Source organism: Oncorhynchus gorbuscha, linkage group LG17 (assembly GCF_021184085.1).
Source record: "Oncorhynchus gorbuscha isolate QuinsamMale2020 ecotype Even-year linkage group LG17, OgorEven_v1.0, whole genome shotgun sequence".
Classification (NCBI taxonomy): Eukaryota; Metazoa; Chordata; class Actinopteri; order Salmoniformes; family Salmonidae; genus Oncorhynchus; species Oncorhynchus gorbuscha.
In genome coordinates, this window is record NC_060189.1 from 35278976 (window position 1) to 35294022 (window position 15047).

Genomic DNA, 15047 nt, shown 5'->3' on the forward strand with positions numbered 1-15047 from the left:
GATCAAAAGTAATCAATGTCAGGGAATTTAGTGTCGTATTATTACAAATCTAATGACATGAGGACATTTTTGGTTGATTGCACGTTTCATTCAACAACCAATTGAAAACTAAACGTTGAACTGACGTCCGTGCCCAGTGGCTATTTTCTACAAATAGCTGAGTAAATCTGTACCAAAGATAAGAGGACAGCGGATAAGAGATAGCTGGGCTGCTCTTTCCGGACCAGGATGTAGTTGTTTTGCTAAAGGTGAACAAGTGTTCATGTTGCTCTCTGCCTGAGAGATTTAAAAGCGAAGATCACTGATGCTGTTTTAACTTGAATTTGCGCAATTAATAATTCATCATAGAGACTGAGTATGAATCTGAACTTAAACTGCACATCTTGGTTTACTCTCCAAGATATCTGCAATAGATTAATCATAAGCAGCACTTATGCTTATGCTCACCTTTTCGTATGTGCTCACACAGTGGAAATAATATCACTCCGGAAGCCTCCAGTAGTGCCAGTTTCAGCTCTGTGGGCGACTTGTCCTAATTGGAGGACTATTACGCACAGTGCCACCTTGTAATAATACGAACAATAATAAGACATTTGGATTATTTAACATTTTAATTGCGTTCAAATAGTTGCAAGTAAACAACATTAATACATATCGAAGTAACCGCCTAGTAATGAGCGAAACACTCAGTGGTCACGTTTATGATTTTTGTTAATTTCATCATGTCCATATGCTGCTACAGTGTCGTTGTCCTAGAAGTACAGGTTCCATTTCTATACGTGCTATCACATTCCATATTGTCCGGTTGAAATTCATCCACACTGTAACCACGACTTTTCAGAGCCGTGGCATAGTAATCTATTGGTTCTTCCGTTGCATTGTCCATCCAGCGCAGGCACAAAATTCTTTGGAACGAACGTTTGAAATTGTCTGATAAAAATCCGTACAGTATAGGGTTGGCGCAGCTATTTGCGTATCCCAGAATCACTGCGAGTTGCATGAGTGTTGCGTTATGGTGCTCCACAAAAACATTGACGAGCTGTACAATGTGAAAGGGCATCCAACAGACGACAAACACGGTCACCACCATCATCACCATCAGAGTGATCTTTCTCTCCGACTTCTTACGCTGCTGCCAACCTGCCTTCAGTGCCACCACTCTCATCTTGGCGATGATGAGGATGTAACACATACAGATAGCAATGACTGGGAACAGAAAGCCCATGAGAAAGGCATAGATCACAAACACAGCCATCCACTGGTTCACTGGCTTTGGCATCTGAATGTTGCAAGCGACCGAACCGTCCAAGTTTGGAACGGTCGTGGAAAATATAATAATGGGCAAAATGACCAGGATAGAAAACATCCAAACCCCAAAGTTGACTATTTTAGCTATTGTGGGTCTCCTGTACCGGGAGGCTTTGATGGGGTGCACAACCGCGATATATCGGTCTATGCTAAGTACAGTTAAGCAGTAAATACTGGTAAACATATTAATAGCATCAACACTTAGAACAAGGCGGCAGAGAAGGGAGCCGAATGGCCAGTGGTGAAGGAGTGAAGATGTCACCAGGAAGGGGACACTCAGCATAAGTAACTCGTCCGCTATGGCCAGATTCAGAATGTAGATATTTGTTGCAGTTTTCATTTTGGCATATCTGAAAATGACATAGATAACCATAGAGTTCCCGCACAGTCCGACCAAACAGACAACCGAGTAAATGAAGGAGATGAGGATTGCGCTGCCTTGAGACTCGCTGTACGTTTCGTTCCCAGACGAGTTGTTCATTAGGAAAAAACCGTCCTCCGGGGTTAGATTCCTGAAAGAGCTGTTGGGGAGCATTTTGACTGTGTTTTTCCAGAAGAATCCTCAAAAAAATTAGGCCTATGTCTTCTGTTAAATAATACATTTCAATCAGTGCGACTGTCCAGGGAACCCATCTCCTCACGGGAGTTGCTCTGTGCTGTGGCGCGCAGACGGTGCGTTGTTTCAGGACCATGGATAGCTACCGATGATCTAGTCATTTCAGAGAACGCAACGTCAGACGTTGTAAAATGACGTTGTGTTGGGGTCATAGCCTAGTTCCTAATCGATATAAACCACTATAACCTAGAATAGGAATCTGTTATCTAGCGTCATAACACCCACATTCTATTTCAACTGATTGATTGGTAAATTGCTGCAGTCTTGTGTCTTTTGATGACGATGCACAATAGTTAAATGTTCCCCAGGTTGTTTTCGTCGTATCAGCAATTTCACAATTGAATCAAACACACACTCAGCACTACTGAACATTTATGAGACTAATACAATTGCATAAATTGTGGACTGACATACAGTGCCTTCAGAAAGTATTCACACCCCTTGACTTTTTTTCACATTGTGTTATAACCTGAATTTAAAATGAATTAAATGTTGTTGGTTTTTTTTTGGGGGGGTCAAAGTGGAATTGCATGTATGTTTTTAGAAATTAATAAAAAATGAAAAGCTGAAATGTCTAGAGTCAATAAGTATTCAACCCCTTTTGAAAATAATTTTGAAAAGAATAATGGGCAAATGTTGCACAATCCAGGTGTGGAAAGCTCTTAGAGACTTACCCAGACAGATTCACAGCTGTAATCGCTGCCGAAGGTCTTTATAATGTGTCCTTATGGAGCATTGTGTGTAGATGGGTGAGAAAAAAATCGCTTTAATACATTTTTTAGCTCAGGCTTTAACACCACAAAATGTGGAATAAGTCAAGGGGTATGAATACTTTCTGAAGGCACTGTATATTGTGATATTTAACAAAAGCGATGTGTCATCTTCTTTGGGATTTTCATCTAAAAATTAGAATCAAAAAGAAGACCTGGCAAGTGTAGTCTACAGACGATAAAGATAAAGTCTTCCTTTTGAAATGGGTGGGCTGTCATCCCAACTGTAACTGAATTATTACAGATGACCAAATCACAAAGAATATCCACATCACAGGTGAAGGTCATATCATTCATTTATGATGAATGAAGAAAATCCATCAAAGTGCGTCATACTCAGATCACAGACCCTCTGGTACACAAACAGATTAGAGAATCACTGAAAATCTAAGTAAGTAAATAGAGTTTCATTAGGAAATCCAAAATGCAATATCCGTGCTGACAAAGTTGGATAATGGAGCAGTTGCTGGCTCTAATGTGACAGCTTGATGTTTAATCTTGCACAACTGACCAAATGTCCAAGAGACATTAGATGCCACCCACTGGTGGCATTTTTCACCCAACTTTTAATTTAAATCCAATGACATGTTTCTAATGGTTGTTGAATTCATGTTAGTTGATAACGCAGCCAAATGTATATTGAACAAAAATATAAACGCAACATGAAACCATTTCAAAGATTTAACTAAGTTACAGTTCACAGAAGGAAATCAATCAATTGAAATAAATGCATTAGGCTCTAATCTATGGATTTCACATGACTGGGAATACAGATATGCGTCTGTTGGTAACAGGGGCGTGGATCAGAAAACTAGTCAGTATCTGGTGTGACCACAATGTGTCCCATGCAGCGCGATACATCCTTCATGAAGAGTTGATCCGGGTGTTGATTGTGGCCTGTGGAATGTTGTCCCACCCCTCTTCAATGGCTGTGCGAAGTTGCTGGATATTGGCGGGAACTGGAACGCAGTGTCCGTACACATCCCAAAAATTCTCAATGGATGGCATGTCTGGTGAGTATGCAGACCATGGAAGAACTGAGACGTTTTCAGCTTCCAGGAATTGGGTACAGATCATTGTAAAATGGGGCCGTGCATTTTAGTATGTATTTTTTTATTTAACCTTTATTTAACCAGGTAGGCAAGTTGAGAACAAGTTCTCATTTACAACTGCGATCTGGCCAAGATAAAGCAAAACAGTTCGACACATACAACAACAGAGTTACACATGGAGAAAAACAAACATACAGTCAGTAATACAGTAGAACAAAAGAAAACAAAAAGGCTATACACAGTGAGTGCAAATGAGGTAAATTAAGGCAATAAATAGGCCATTATCATGCTGACATATGAGGTGATAGCAGCGGATGAACAGCACAACAATGGGCCTCAGGATCTTGTCACGGTATCTCTGTGCATTCAAATTGCCATCGATAAAATACGATAGTGTTCTCTTTTCCGTAGTTTATGCCTGCCCATACCATAACCCCACCGTCACCATGGGGCACTCTGTTCACGACGATGACATCAGCAAACCGCTCACCCACACAACGCCATACACGTGGTCTGCAGTTGTGAGGCCGGTTGGAAGTACTGCTAAATTCTATAAAACAACGTTGGAAGAGAATGGCAAAGAAAGTAACATTCAATTATCTGGCAACAGCTCTGATGGACATTCCTGGAGTCAGCATGCCAAGTGCACGCTCCTTCAAAACTTGAGACATCTGTGGGAATTGTGTTGTGTGACAAAACCAACACTTTACATGTATATTTTTGTTCTGTGTAAATCAAAACTAGACGTTGAACTGCCGTCAGTGCCCAGTGGGCAGTAAACAGAGTAACTTGTACAAAACATGCAGCGTTTTTATGAGCAATAACTAACAAGGTTTAGATTTCCTCAGCTCAAGACATTATTTTAATTAATTGTGAAATTGTAAGAGCTCAAGATGGAAGTGAAAGAAACATGTTCCATTAGAATGCAACAAACAATGTTGGATTGGAAAACAAAAGATTCTCCTCTTTCAGAAACACAATCCATTCAGTTGAGTCAGCAATATCATTTTTGCATGCATTGTTTTCAGAGAATGACTGCATGATTGCCCTTGAAATCCAACAGGCCATTACGCACCCGTCTCAGTACACCGTCTCAGTGTGTAAGTGGAACAGATGGTTGTGTTCATACTCCTCTCTCCTTAATTACTCCTCTCTCCTTCATTACTTATCTCTCCTTCATTACTCCTCTCTCCTTCATTACTCCTCTCTCCTTCATTACTCCTCTCTCCTTAATTACTCCTCTCTCCTTCATTACTCATCTCTCCTTCATTACTCCTCTCTCCTTCATTACTCCTCTCTCCTTAATTACTCCTCTCTCCTTCATTACTCATCTCTCCTTCATTACTCCTCTCTCCTTCATTACTCCTCTCTCCTTCATTACTCCTCTCTCCTTCATTACTCCTCTCTCCTTAATTACTCCTCTCTCCTTCATTACTCCTTCATTCTCCCTTATTACGTCATGTTTGTCATTTATTGTCATGTCTTGTCCTTAATTACTGGTCTCCTCTCTCCTTCATTACTCCTCTCTCCTTAATTACGTTCCTGCTCTCTCCTTCATTAGTCTTCCCACACCTCTCTCCTCTCCCTTATTACTCCTGTTCTCTCCTTTTAATTACTCCTCTCTCCTTCATTACCCTGTTCCTCTCTCCTTCATTACTCCTCCTTCATTACTCCTCCTTCATTACTCCTCTCTCCTTCATTACTCCTCTCTCCTTCATTACTCCTCTCTCCTTCATTACTAATCTCTCCTTCATTTACTCATCTCTCCTTCATTTACTCCTCTCCTTCATTACTCATCTCTCCTTCATTACTCATCTCTCCTTCATTACTCCTCTCCTTTATTACTCCTCTCTCCTTTATTACTCCTCTCTTTCTCTCCTCTCTCTTATTACTCCTCTCTCCTTAATTACTCCTCTCTCCTTCATTACTCCTCTCTCCTTCATTACTCCTCCTTCATTACTCCTCCTTCATTACTCCTCCTTCATTACTCCTTTTACTCCTCTTTTATCCTCTCTCCTTCATTACTCCTCTCTCCTTCATTACTCTCTCTCCTCCTTCATTACTCTCTCTCCTTCATTACTCCTCTCTCCTTAATTACTCCTCTTTCCCTAATTACTCCTCTCCTTTATTACTCCTCTCTCCTTTATTACTCCTCTCCTTTATTACTCATCTCCTTTATTACTCCTCTCTTTTATTACTCCTCTCTCCTTTATTACTCATCTCTCCTTCATTACTCCTCTCCTTTATTACTCCTCTCTTTTACTCCTCTCTCCTTTATTACTCATCTCTCCTTCATTACTCCTCTCTCCTTTATTACTCCTCTCCTTTATTACTCCTCTCTTTTACTCCTCTCCTTCATTACTCATCTCTCCTTCATTACTCCTCTCTCCTTAATTACTCCTCTCTCCTTCATTTACTCATCTCTCCTTCATTACTCCTCTCCTTCATTACTCATCTCTCCTTCATTACTCATCTCTCCTTCATTACTCCTCTCTCCTTCATTACTAATCTCTCCTTCATTACTCCTCTCTCCTTAATTACTCCTCTCCTTCATTACTCATCTCTCCTTTATTACTCCTCTCTCCTTAATTACTCCTCAACTTCATTACTCCTCTCTCCTTCATTACTCCTCTCTCCTTCATTACTCCTCTCTCTCTCCCTTATTACTCCTCTCTCCTTAATTACTCCTCTCTCCTTCATTACTCCTCTCTCCTTCATTACTCCTCTCTCCCTTATTACGCCTCTCTCCTTAATTACTCCTCTCTCCTTCATTACTCCTCTCTCCTTAATTACTCCTCTCTCCTTCATTACTCCTCTCTCTCTCCCTTATTACTCCTCTCTCCTTAATTACTCCTCTCTCCTTCATTACTCCTCCTTCATTACTCCTCTCTCCTTCATTACTCCTCTCTTTTACTCCTCTCTCCTTCATTACTCCTCTCTCCTTCATTACTAATCTCTCCTTCATTTACTCATCTCTCCTTCATTTACTCCTCTCCTTCATTACTCATCTCTCCTTCATTACTCATCTCTCCTTCATTACTCCTCTCCTTTATTACTCCTCTCTCCTTTATTACTCCTCTCTCTCTCCCTTATTACTCCTCTCTCCTTAATTACTCCTCTCTCCTTCATTACTCCTCTCTCCTTCATTACTCCTCCTTCATTACTCCTCCTTCATTACTCCTCCTTCATTACTCCTCTCTCCTTCATTACTCCTCTCTTTTACTCCTCTCTCCTTCATTACTCCTCTCTCCTTCATTACTAATCTCTCCTTCATTACTCCTCTCCTTCATTACTCATCTCTCCTTCATTACTCATCTCTCCTTCATTACTCCTCTCTCCTTAATTACTCCTCTTTCCCTAATTACTCCTCTCCTTTATTACTCCTCTCTCCTTTATTACTCCTCTCCTTTATTACTCATCTCCTTTATTACTCCTCTCTTTTATTACTCCTCTCTCCTTTATTACTCATCTCTCCTTCATTACTCCTCTCCTTTATTACTCCTCTCTTTTACTCCTCTCTCCTTTATTACTCATCTCTCCTTCATTACTCCTCTCTCCTTTATTACTCCTCTCTTTTACTCCTCTCCTTCATTACTCATCTCTCCTTCATTACTCCTCTCTCCTTAATTACTCCTCTCTCCTTCATTTACTCATCTCTCCTTCATTACTCCTCTCCTTCATTACTCATCTCTCCTTCATTACTCATCTCTCCTTCATTACTCCTCTCTCCTTCATTACTAATCTCTCCTTCATTACTCCTCTCTCCTTAATTACTCATCTCTCCTTTATTACTCCTCTCTCCTTAATTACTCCTCAACTTCATTACTCCTCTCTCCTTCATTACTCCTCTCTCCTTCATTACTCCTCTCTCCTTCATTACTCATCTCTCCTTCATTACTCATCTCTCCTTCATTACTCCTCTCTCCTTCATTACTCATCTCTCCTTCATTACTCCTCTCTCCTTCATTACTCCTCTCTCCTTAATTACTCCTCTCCTTCATTACTCATCTATCCTTCATTACTCCTCTCTCCTTAATTACTCCTCTCCTTCATTACTCATTTCTCCTTCATTACTCCTCTCTCCTTAATTACTCCTCTCTCCCTAATTACTCCTCTCCTTTATTACTCCTCTATTTTACTCCTCTCTCCTTCATTACTCCTCTCTCCCTAATTACTCCTCTCCTTTATTACTCCTCTCTCCTTTATTACTCCTCTCCTTTATTACTCCTCTCTCCTTTATTACTCATCTCTCCTTCATTACTCCTCTCTCCTTAATTACTCCTCTCTCCCTAATTACTCCTCTCTCCTTTATTACTCCTCTCTCCTTTATTACTCCTCTCTCCTTTATTACTCCTCTCCTTTATTACTCATCTCCTTTATTACTCCTCTCTTTTACTCCTCTCTCCTTTATTACTCATCTCTCCTTCATTACTCCTCTCTCCTTTATTACTCCTCTCCTTTATTACTCCTCTCTTTTACTCCTCTCCTTCATTACTCATCTCTCCTTCATTACTCCTCTCTCCTTAATTACTCCTCTCTCCTTAATTACTCCTCTCTTTCATTACTCCTCTCTCCTTAATTACTCCTCTCCTTCATTACTCCTCCTCCTTCATTACTCCTCTCTCCTTCATTACTCCTCTCTCCTTCATTACTCCTCTCTCCCTAATTACTCCTCTCCTTTATTACTCCTCTCCACTTTATTACTCCTCTCTCCTTTATTACTCATCTCTCCTTTATTACTCCTCTCTTTTATTACTCCTCTCTCCTTAATTACTCCTCTCTCCCTAATTACTCCTCTCCTTTATTACTCCTCTCTCCTTAATTACTCCTCTCTCCATAATTACTCCTCTCCTTTATTACTCCTCTCTCCTTAATTACTCCTCTCTCCATAATTACTCCTCTCCTTTATTACTCCTCTCTCCTTAATTACTCCTCTCTCCTTAATTACTCCTCTCTCCTTTATTACTCCTCTCCTTTATTACTCCTCTCTCCTTTATTACTCCTCTCCTTAATTACTCCTCTCTCCTTCATTACTCCTCTCTCCTTCATTACTCATCTCTCCTTCATTACTCATCTCTCCTTAATTACTCCTCTCTCCTTAATTACTCCTCTCTCCTTAATTACTCCTCTCTCCTTCATTACTCCTCTCTCCTTCATTACTCCTCTCTCCTTCATTACTCATCTCTCCTTCATTACTCATCTCTCCTTCATTACTCATCTCTCCTTCATTACTCATCTCTCCTTCATTACTCATCTCTCCTTTATTACTCCTCTCTCCTTTATTACTCATCTCTCCTTCATTACTCCTCTCTCCTTCATTTACTCCTCTCTCCTTCATTACTTCTCTCTCTCTCTCCCTCTCCTCCCAACCCAACCCCCCAAACCCTCCATCCCTCCCTCCCCTGGAGGCACGCCAGTTCATTTGGCAGGTGTTTTTTATACTCCACAGGCCTCCTCTTTCCTCTCTCTATATAGCTCCTGTTTTATGGAGACTGACTCAGCTGATTTGGATGGGCAAGAAATAACCCAGGTCCTTAACTGGGAAAGAGCTCCAAAGCCAAGGAAATACTACCTCTGTGTTTGTTTGTTTGTTGGGATACTGTGTATGCTGAGACAAAATAGTCTCTCTCTGATTCAATCACTGGCACTGCAAGCAGTTAATAACCTCCCAGGGGAATTCATGAAGGGAGATACTGAACTTGGCACAAAGCAATTCAAACAACCTCAAAAAACGTGATTTTCCTGTGTTTTATATATACTGTATTTCCACACTGTGAAATTGTGAACATTTTGATAATACCCTTTTGGTGTAAAAGCTGTTTGAAAAGACCGCCTTTTCAGGGTGTTTTGCATGGGTGGAGTTTTGGCCTGCCTGGCGACATCACCAGTATAAGTTAATAGACCATTAACAAGGAGAGTTTCAAAGAATGTGCCCATAAGCTCACTTCACAGCCTGCTTGAAATGTTGCTGATGGAGCAATCCAATTGGTACCTTCTGCATAGCTCAAACAGTTGGTACGTTGTCAAAGAGGACGTTCACGTGTGTTTGCGAGAAGAGGATCACTGGTTGGAGCACGGTATGGGGACAGGAACAGTGGAGCAAGATATACCGTGAGCTGCAAACTGATGTCGGTTTCACTGGTGGTCAGTTTCACTGGTGCCGTAACCCGGATTGTGTGTGACAAAGGTACTAACAGACATACAAACAGATGGAGACAGATCCATAGTGGTCCAACCCCCTTCCCCCATTTCATTGTGGGGGACAACAATCCCAGTAAGGTACTTAAAGATGCTTTTTAACGGTTTTATATCATTTCAGTCAGTAGTAGTGCTCACGAGCCAAAACAGGTCCCTGAAAATTGTGCACAATTGTGTAGAACTTCATCAATTGCATATGATATGTTACGTCCTGATTATTATTATTTTTTTTAAATAAGTCAAATTCCAATTCATACAATATGTTACAAATTTCAATGTGCCAAAGATCCTGTTCAATCTATTTAATTGTTATCTAGAAACAATTTGATATTGAGATAAAAATGTCTGCATTGGCCCTTTAAGACAGGATTGCACATTAAAGACTACTCATAAAACACTCATGTGAATGTCATGGAAGTTTTATTAAACATATAACAACAAATATAACAAATATTGAAGATTCTGATGCCCAATATATCACAAAGTACACACTTTGATGAACAGCATACATTTCCTCAGTCAACCATAATATGCCATGTTGAGTGGCATCATAAGGAAACAGATGGTATAGTATCGCTAATATGGGGTTGGCTCATCTCAGCCCTCCAGTGCCTCTTGGAGTTCCACTGCGGTTCTATAGTCCTGCATCGCTTGGTCAGTCAAGCCCAGGTGGCCTCTGACATCAGCACGGAGCTTGTAGACCAGGGCATCGTTGGGCTGGAGGAGAAGAGCTAGGGAATACATACACTTTAAGACCAAGACCAGAAAGTTTGAGGGTGTCTATTTATAGCTAGCGATAGTATTTCTCGTCATGACACATTCCTTCTCCACGTACACTTTATGAATCGGACGGTCTTGGACTCAGCTAAAACAACTAATCAAATTAAGATTTGATTCAGTTCCATGCAATTACTCTTTTAACAATACATTCAAGTCTGCTACAACACCTAAAAAAACAAACATTCATTCATTGAATCAGTGAAACTGAACTGATTTTCTCTAAATCCTAAGCACGACAGAGTTGGTTCCATCAACACCCACAGTGATTCCATTTGTTGGATGAATCCTCATGCTCATTCTGTCCTGCTGAAAATCTATTATTATAGGTTTGTATCATCACCATGGAAACTCAAGCTGCCTCTTGTCTCATGAAAAACAAGTGGCCTTCTTCTTGGTCTTGGTGTTGTCTGTCTGCCAGTGAGGGGTGTCACTGCACTGTGCCGCTGTCCTTTGCTCTGTTTAATTGGGTGTTTTCATTTCCAATTATTGGCTAGTTATTTTGACACCCAAAACAAAAAAGAGAGAAGGTTTTCAGACCATGTCTTTGCCTGTCTCTCGGAGTAACGGAAGCAGAGGGACGTAAATCTGTAGACTAGTCTTCAGAGACGGTGGTGCATATTGTGAGAGAGTGAGTGAGTTAGAGAGGAGAGAATATGCCTTGTCTGTACAGAGGTAAGATGGTAGGCTAGCCTGCGCCTAAAATTGACTTTACAGTTTGTAACACCAGACATGACAGTGTTGTCCTATATACAATACAAGTGTGTAATAATGGTACCAGAAAGAGTCCCATCAGCAGTGTGTAAAACATAACAGCTCTGCTGACTAGTGCTGAGTGATTCGTGCTTTTTGAGGTCGGTTCGGTTTCGGTTCGATTATAAAATTTAAAAAAGTAGACATAACATTTTTTTAGACATTAAACGCACGATGCATTATGTGGGTTGAATGATGTAACACCACAGAATACAATGAATAAAAGTACCTTGATGGTAGTGACTGCCCATTACTACATTTATGCACATTACATTAATAAAATAGTTGTTTTATTTGAGGACTTCATTTAACTCCAAGTCATCATGTCATATAGAGGTGTTGTCTAACAGAAACACAATTTTAGTAGTTCTTCAAAGTAAATAAGGGATACTTTTATGATTGCCGAATACCAACTATCAATCACTTAGATCATGTATTTTTAGACTCGCAAAGTAACTGCTTTCTCTACCCTCTCGATCACGAGTTCTCTCTTCTCTCAGTCTCGGTGTCTTCTCCGCACAGACCAGACATGTTGAAGTGGCCGCGCAATGTATTATGGTAATTGTAGTTAATTACTATGTTTTCTGTGCTAAACTATGTATAATATTGGCCTGTTGGAAACTACAACATCACACAGTTTAGGCTGGATCTGATTTATCTCTACAGAAACTGCACATCATGCTCACAGAAAAAAAGCGAACTAAATTGAATTCAAATAACTGAAATGACATCGGTCAATTCGCTGTATAAAAAAAAAGAACCCGACATTTCGGTTAATGGCTCCGCACTACCGCTGACAGAACAACAGTGATGCTGTCCTAGCCCCCTGCCGGGTCACACGTTCATCACCCAGGGTAAATGAAAACCCTATCGTTGTCCACAGTTACTGAATCTTATCTGGGAATCAACTCAATTCAGAAAAAAACGTATTGGCTCAGTTGTCTGGAGCCTGCAATGGTTGTAGGTTTGATTCATTACCACATAGCCTACAACACAATGCACTCAATCAAATATCCTCGAGACAGACTGATTTAAAGACATTAATTAAGTGCTTAATACAACAACAAAATGACACAACAGTAAGATTCAACCATCTGACCTCGGAACGTGTTACAAGTCTCTGTACAATACCTAGCACACATTGGACTGAGAAACTCTATCCAGCAGGAAACACATTGAGACACACACAAGGGCAGCCCTCCGGGAACAAAAGAACGAGTGGTAAAAGGCTGTCGATTGCTGCTCACTGCTCACCTTGACTGAGGTCCTTCTCTGCATTCCTGTACTGGCGCAGGGAGCTGTAGAGATTGGCTCGGTTGAAGAACACGTGTGAGGAATAAGGGTTGAGTCTCAGGGCCTCAGAGAAGTCCTGGAGGGCCTCTGGAACCTTCCTCAGCAGAGCCCTGGTGATGGCCCGGTTCAGCACCGCAGACTCATCCTCAGGGTCCAGCTCAAATGCTTGGCTGTAGTGCTCACAGGCCTGGAGGATCATCAGCCAGGAGCACACAAAACCACCGTCACGCAGGAGCACACAGGAAGGAGAAGAGTGACGAGAGTGTATGCATACAGTGAGACCCATCCTATAGGATGTGAAAGACCCTTAAGTGTAAAACAGTTCACCGCTCCGTGGATGTGAACTAGGTTTTACACTTGAAAATGACAGTACATCAGAATAAAATCCATTAGAGTGAAATATGTTACCTGTTCAAACTGCCTGTTGTAGAAGTAGAGGTTAGCAGCATTGAAGAAGGCCAGGGCATACTTGGGGTTGAGTGAGATGGCTCTCTGGTAGTCTTTCATGGCATTGGCTTTGTCCCCCATGAACTGGTTGATCACCCCTCGGTTAGTCAGCAGCTGATCTGACACAGGATGGTGCTACAGAAAGGCCAGACCAGGGTCACAGTTAATAACACAGTGAATACAATTAAAGTCGGAAGTTTACATACACTTAGGTTGGAGTCATTAAAACTATTTTTTCAACCACTCCACACATTTTTTGTTAACAAACTATAGTTTTGGCAAGTCAGTTAGGACATCTACTTTGTGCATGACAAGTAATTTTTCCAACAATTGTTTACAGACAGATTATTTCACTTATAAATTCACTGTATCACAATTCCAGTGGGTCAGAAGTTTACATACACCTAAGGTGACTATGCCTTTAAACAGCTTGGAAAATTCCAGAACATGATGTCATGGCTTCTGATAGGCTAATTGACATCATTTGAGTCAATTGGAGTTTACCTGTGGATGTATTTCAAGGCCCACCTGCAAACTCAGTGCCTCTTTGCTTGACATCATGGGAAAATCCAAATAAATCAGCCAAGACCGCAGAAAAACAATTGTAGACCTCCACAAGTCTGGTTCATCCTTGGGAGCAATTTCCAAACGCCTGATGGTACCACGTTCATCTATACAAACAATAGTATGCAAGTATAAACACCATGGGACCACGCAGCCATCATACCGCTCAGGAAGGAGACACGTTCTGTCTCCTAGAGATGAATGTACTTTGGTGCAAAAAGTGTAAATCAATCCCAGAACAACAGCAAAGGACCTTGTGAAGATGCTGGAGGAAACAGGTACAAAAGTATCTATATCCACAGTAAAACGAGTCCTATATCGACATAACCGGAAAGGCCGCTCAGCAAGGAAGAAGCCACTGCTCCAAAACCACCATAAAAAAGCCAGACTACGGTTTACAACTGCACAAGATCGTACTTTTTGGAAAAATGTCCTCTGGTCTGATGAAACAAAAATAGAACTGTTTGGCCATAATGACCATCGTTATGTTTGAGGAAAAAGGGGGATGCTTGCAAGCCGAAGAACACCATACCAACCGTGAAGCACAAGGTTGGCAGCATCATGTTGTGGGGATGTTTTGCTGCAGGAGGGACTGGTGTACTTCACAAAATAGACGGCATCTTGAGCCAGGAAAATAATGTGGATATATTGAAGCAAAATCTCAAGACATCAGTCAGGAAGTTAAAGCTTGGTCGCAAATGGGTCTCCCAAATGGACAACGACCCCAAGCATACTTCCAAAATTGTGGCAAAATGGCTTAAGGAACTGAAAAAGCATATGCGAGCAAGGAGGCCTACAAACCTGACTCAGTTACACCAGCTCTGTCAGGAGGAATGGGCCAAAATTCACCAAACTTATTGTGGGAAGCTTGTGGAACGCTACCAGAAACGTTTGACCCAAGTTCAACAATTTAAAGGCAATGCTACCAAACACTAATTGAGTGTATGTAAACTGCTGACCCACTGGGAATGTGATGAAAGAAAAGGTGAAATAAATCTCTCTACTATTATTCTGACATTTCACATTCTTAAAATAAAGTGGTGATGCTAACTGACCTAAGACAGGGAACTTTTCTAGGATTAAATGTCAGGAATTGTGAAAAACTGAGTTTAAATGTATTTGGCTAAGGTGTATGTAAACTTCAACTGTATATAAGCAACGACCCAACATCTCCAAGTTATTATTATAAGGCATAACCAAGGCATCATCAAGCTTGGATTATTATAATCAGCTGCGTAGTGCAATGGCAAAAAACAAAACATGCGTCCA

At 40.9% G+C, this 15047-nt stretch overlaps 2 protein-coding genes across 2 annotated transcripts in view; both read right to left on the reverse strand.

Moving 5' to 3' along the window:
• Positions 1 to 556: 556 nt before the first annotated feature.
• Positions 557 to 1989, reverse strand: LOC124001960 (somatostatin receptor type 1-like). The gene has a single exon (XM_046309141.1). The coding sequence runs from the start codon at positions 1841 to 1843 to the stop codon at positions 737 to 739; it is 1107 nt and encodes a 368-aa protein (XP_046165097.1). The 5' UTR covers positions 1844 to 1989; the 3' UTR covers positions 557 to 736.
• An 8364-nt stretch (positions 1990 to 10353) lies between these two features.
• ttc6 (tetratricopeptide repeat domain 6) overlaps positions 10354 to 15047 on the reverse strand; it is a 28781-nt gene continuing 24087 nt past the window's right edge. Inside the window, exons 29-31 of the mRNA XM_046307797.1 lie at positions 13176 to 13349; positions 12729 to 12954; positions 10354 to 10675 (exon numbers count right to left, since the gene is read on the reverse strand). Coding sequence (XP_046163753.1) covers positions 10542 to 10675; positions 12729 to 12954; positions 13176 to 13349 — 534 coding nt within the window. The 3' untranslated portion in view covers positions 10354 to 10541. The remainder of the gene's footprint in view (positions 10676 to 12728; positions 12955 to 13175; positions 13350 to 15047) is intronic.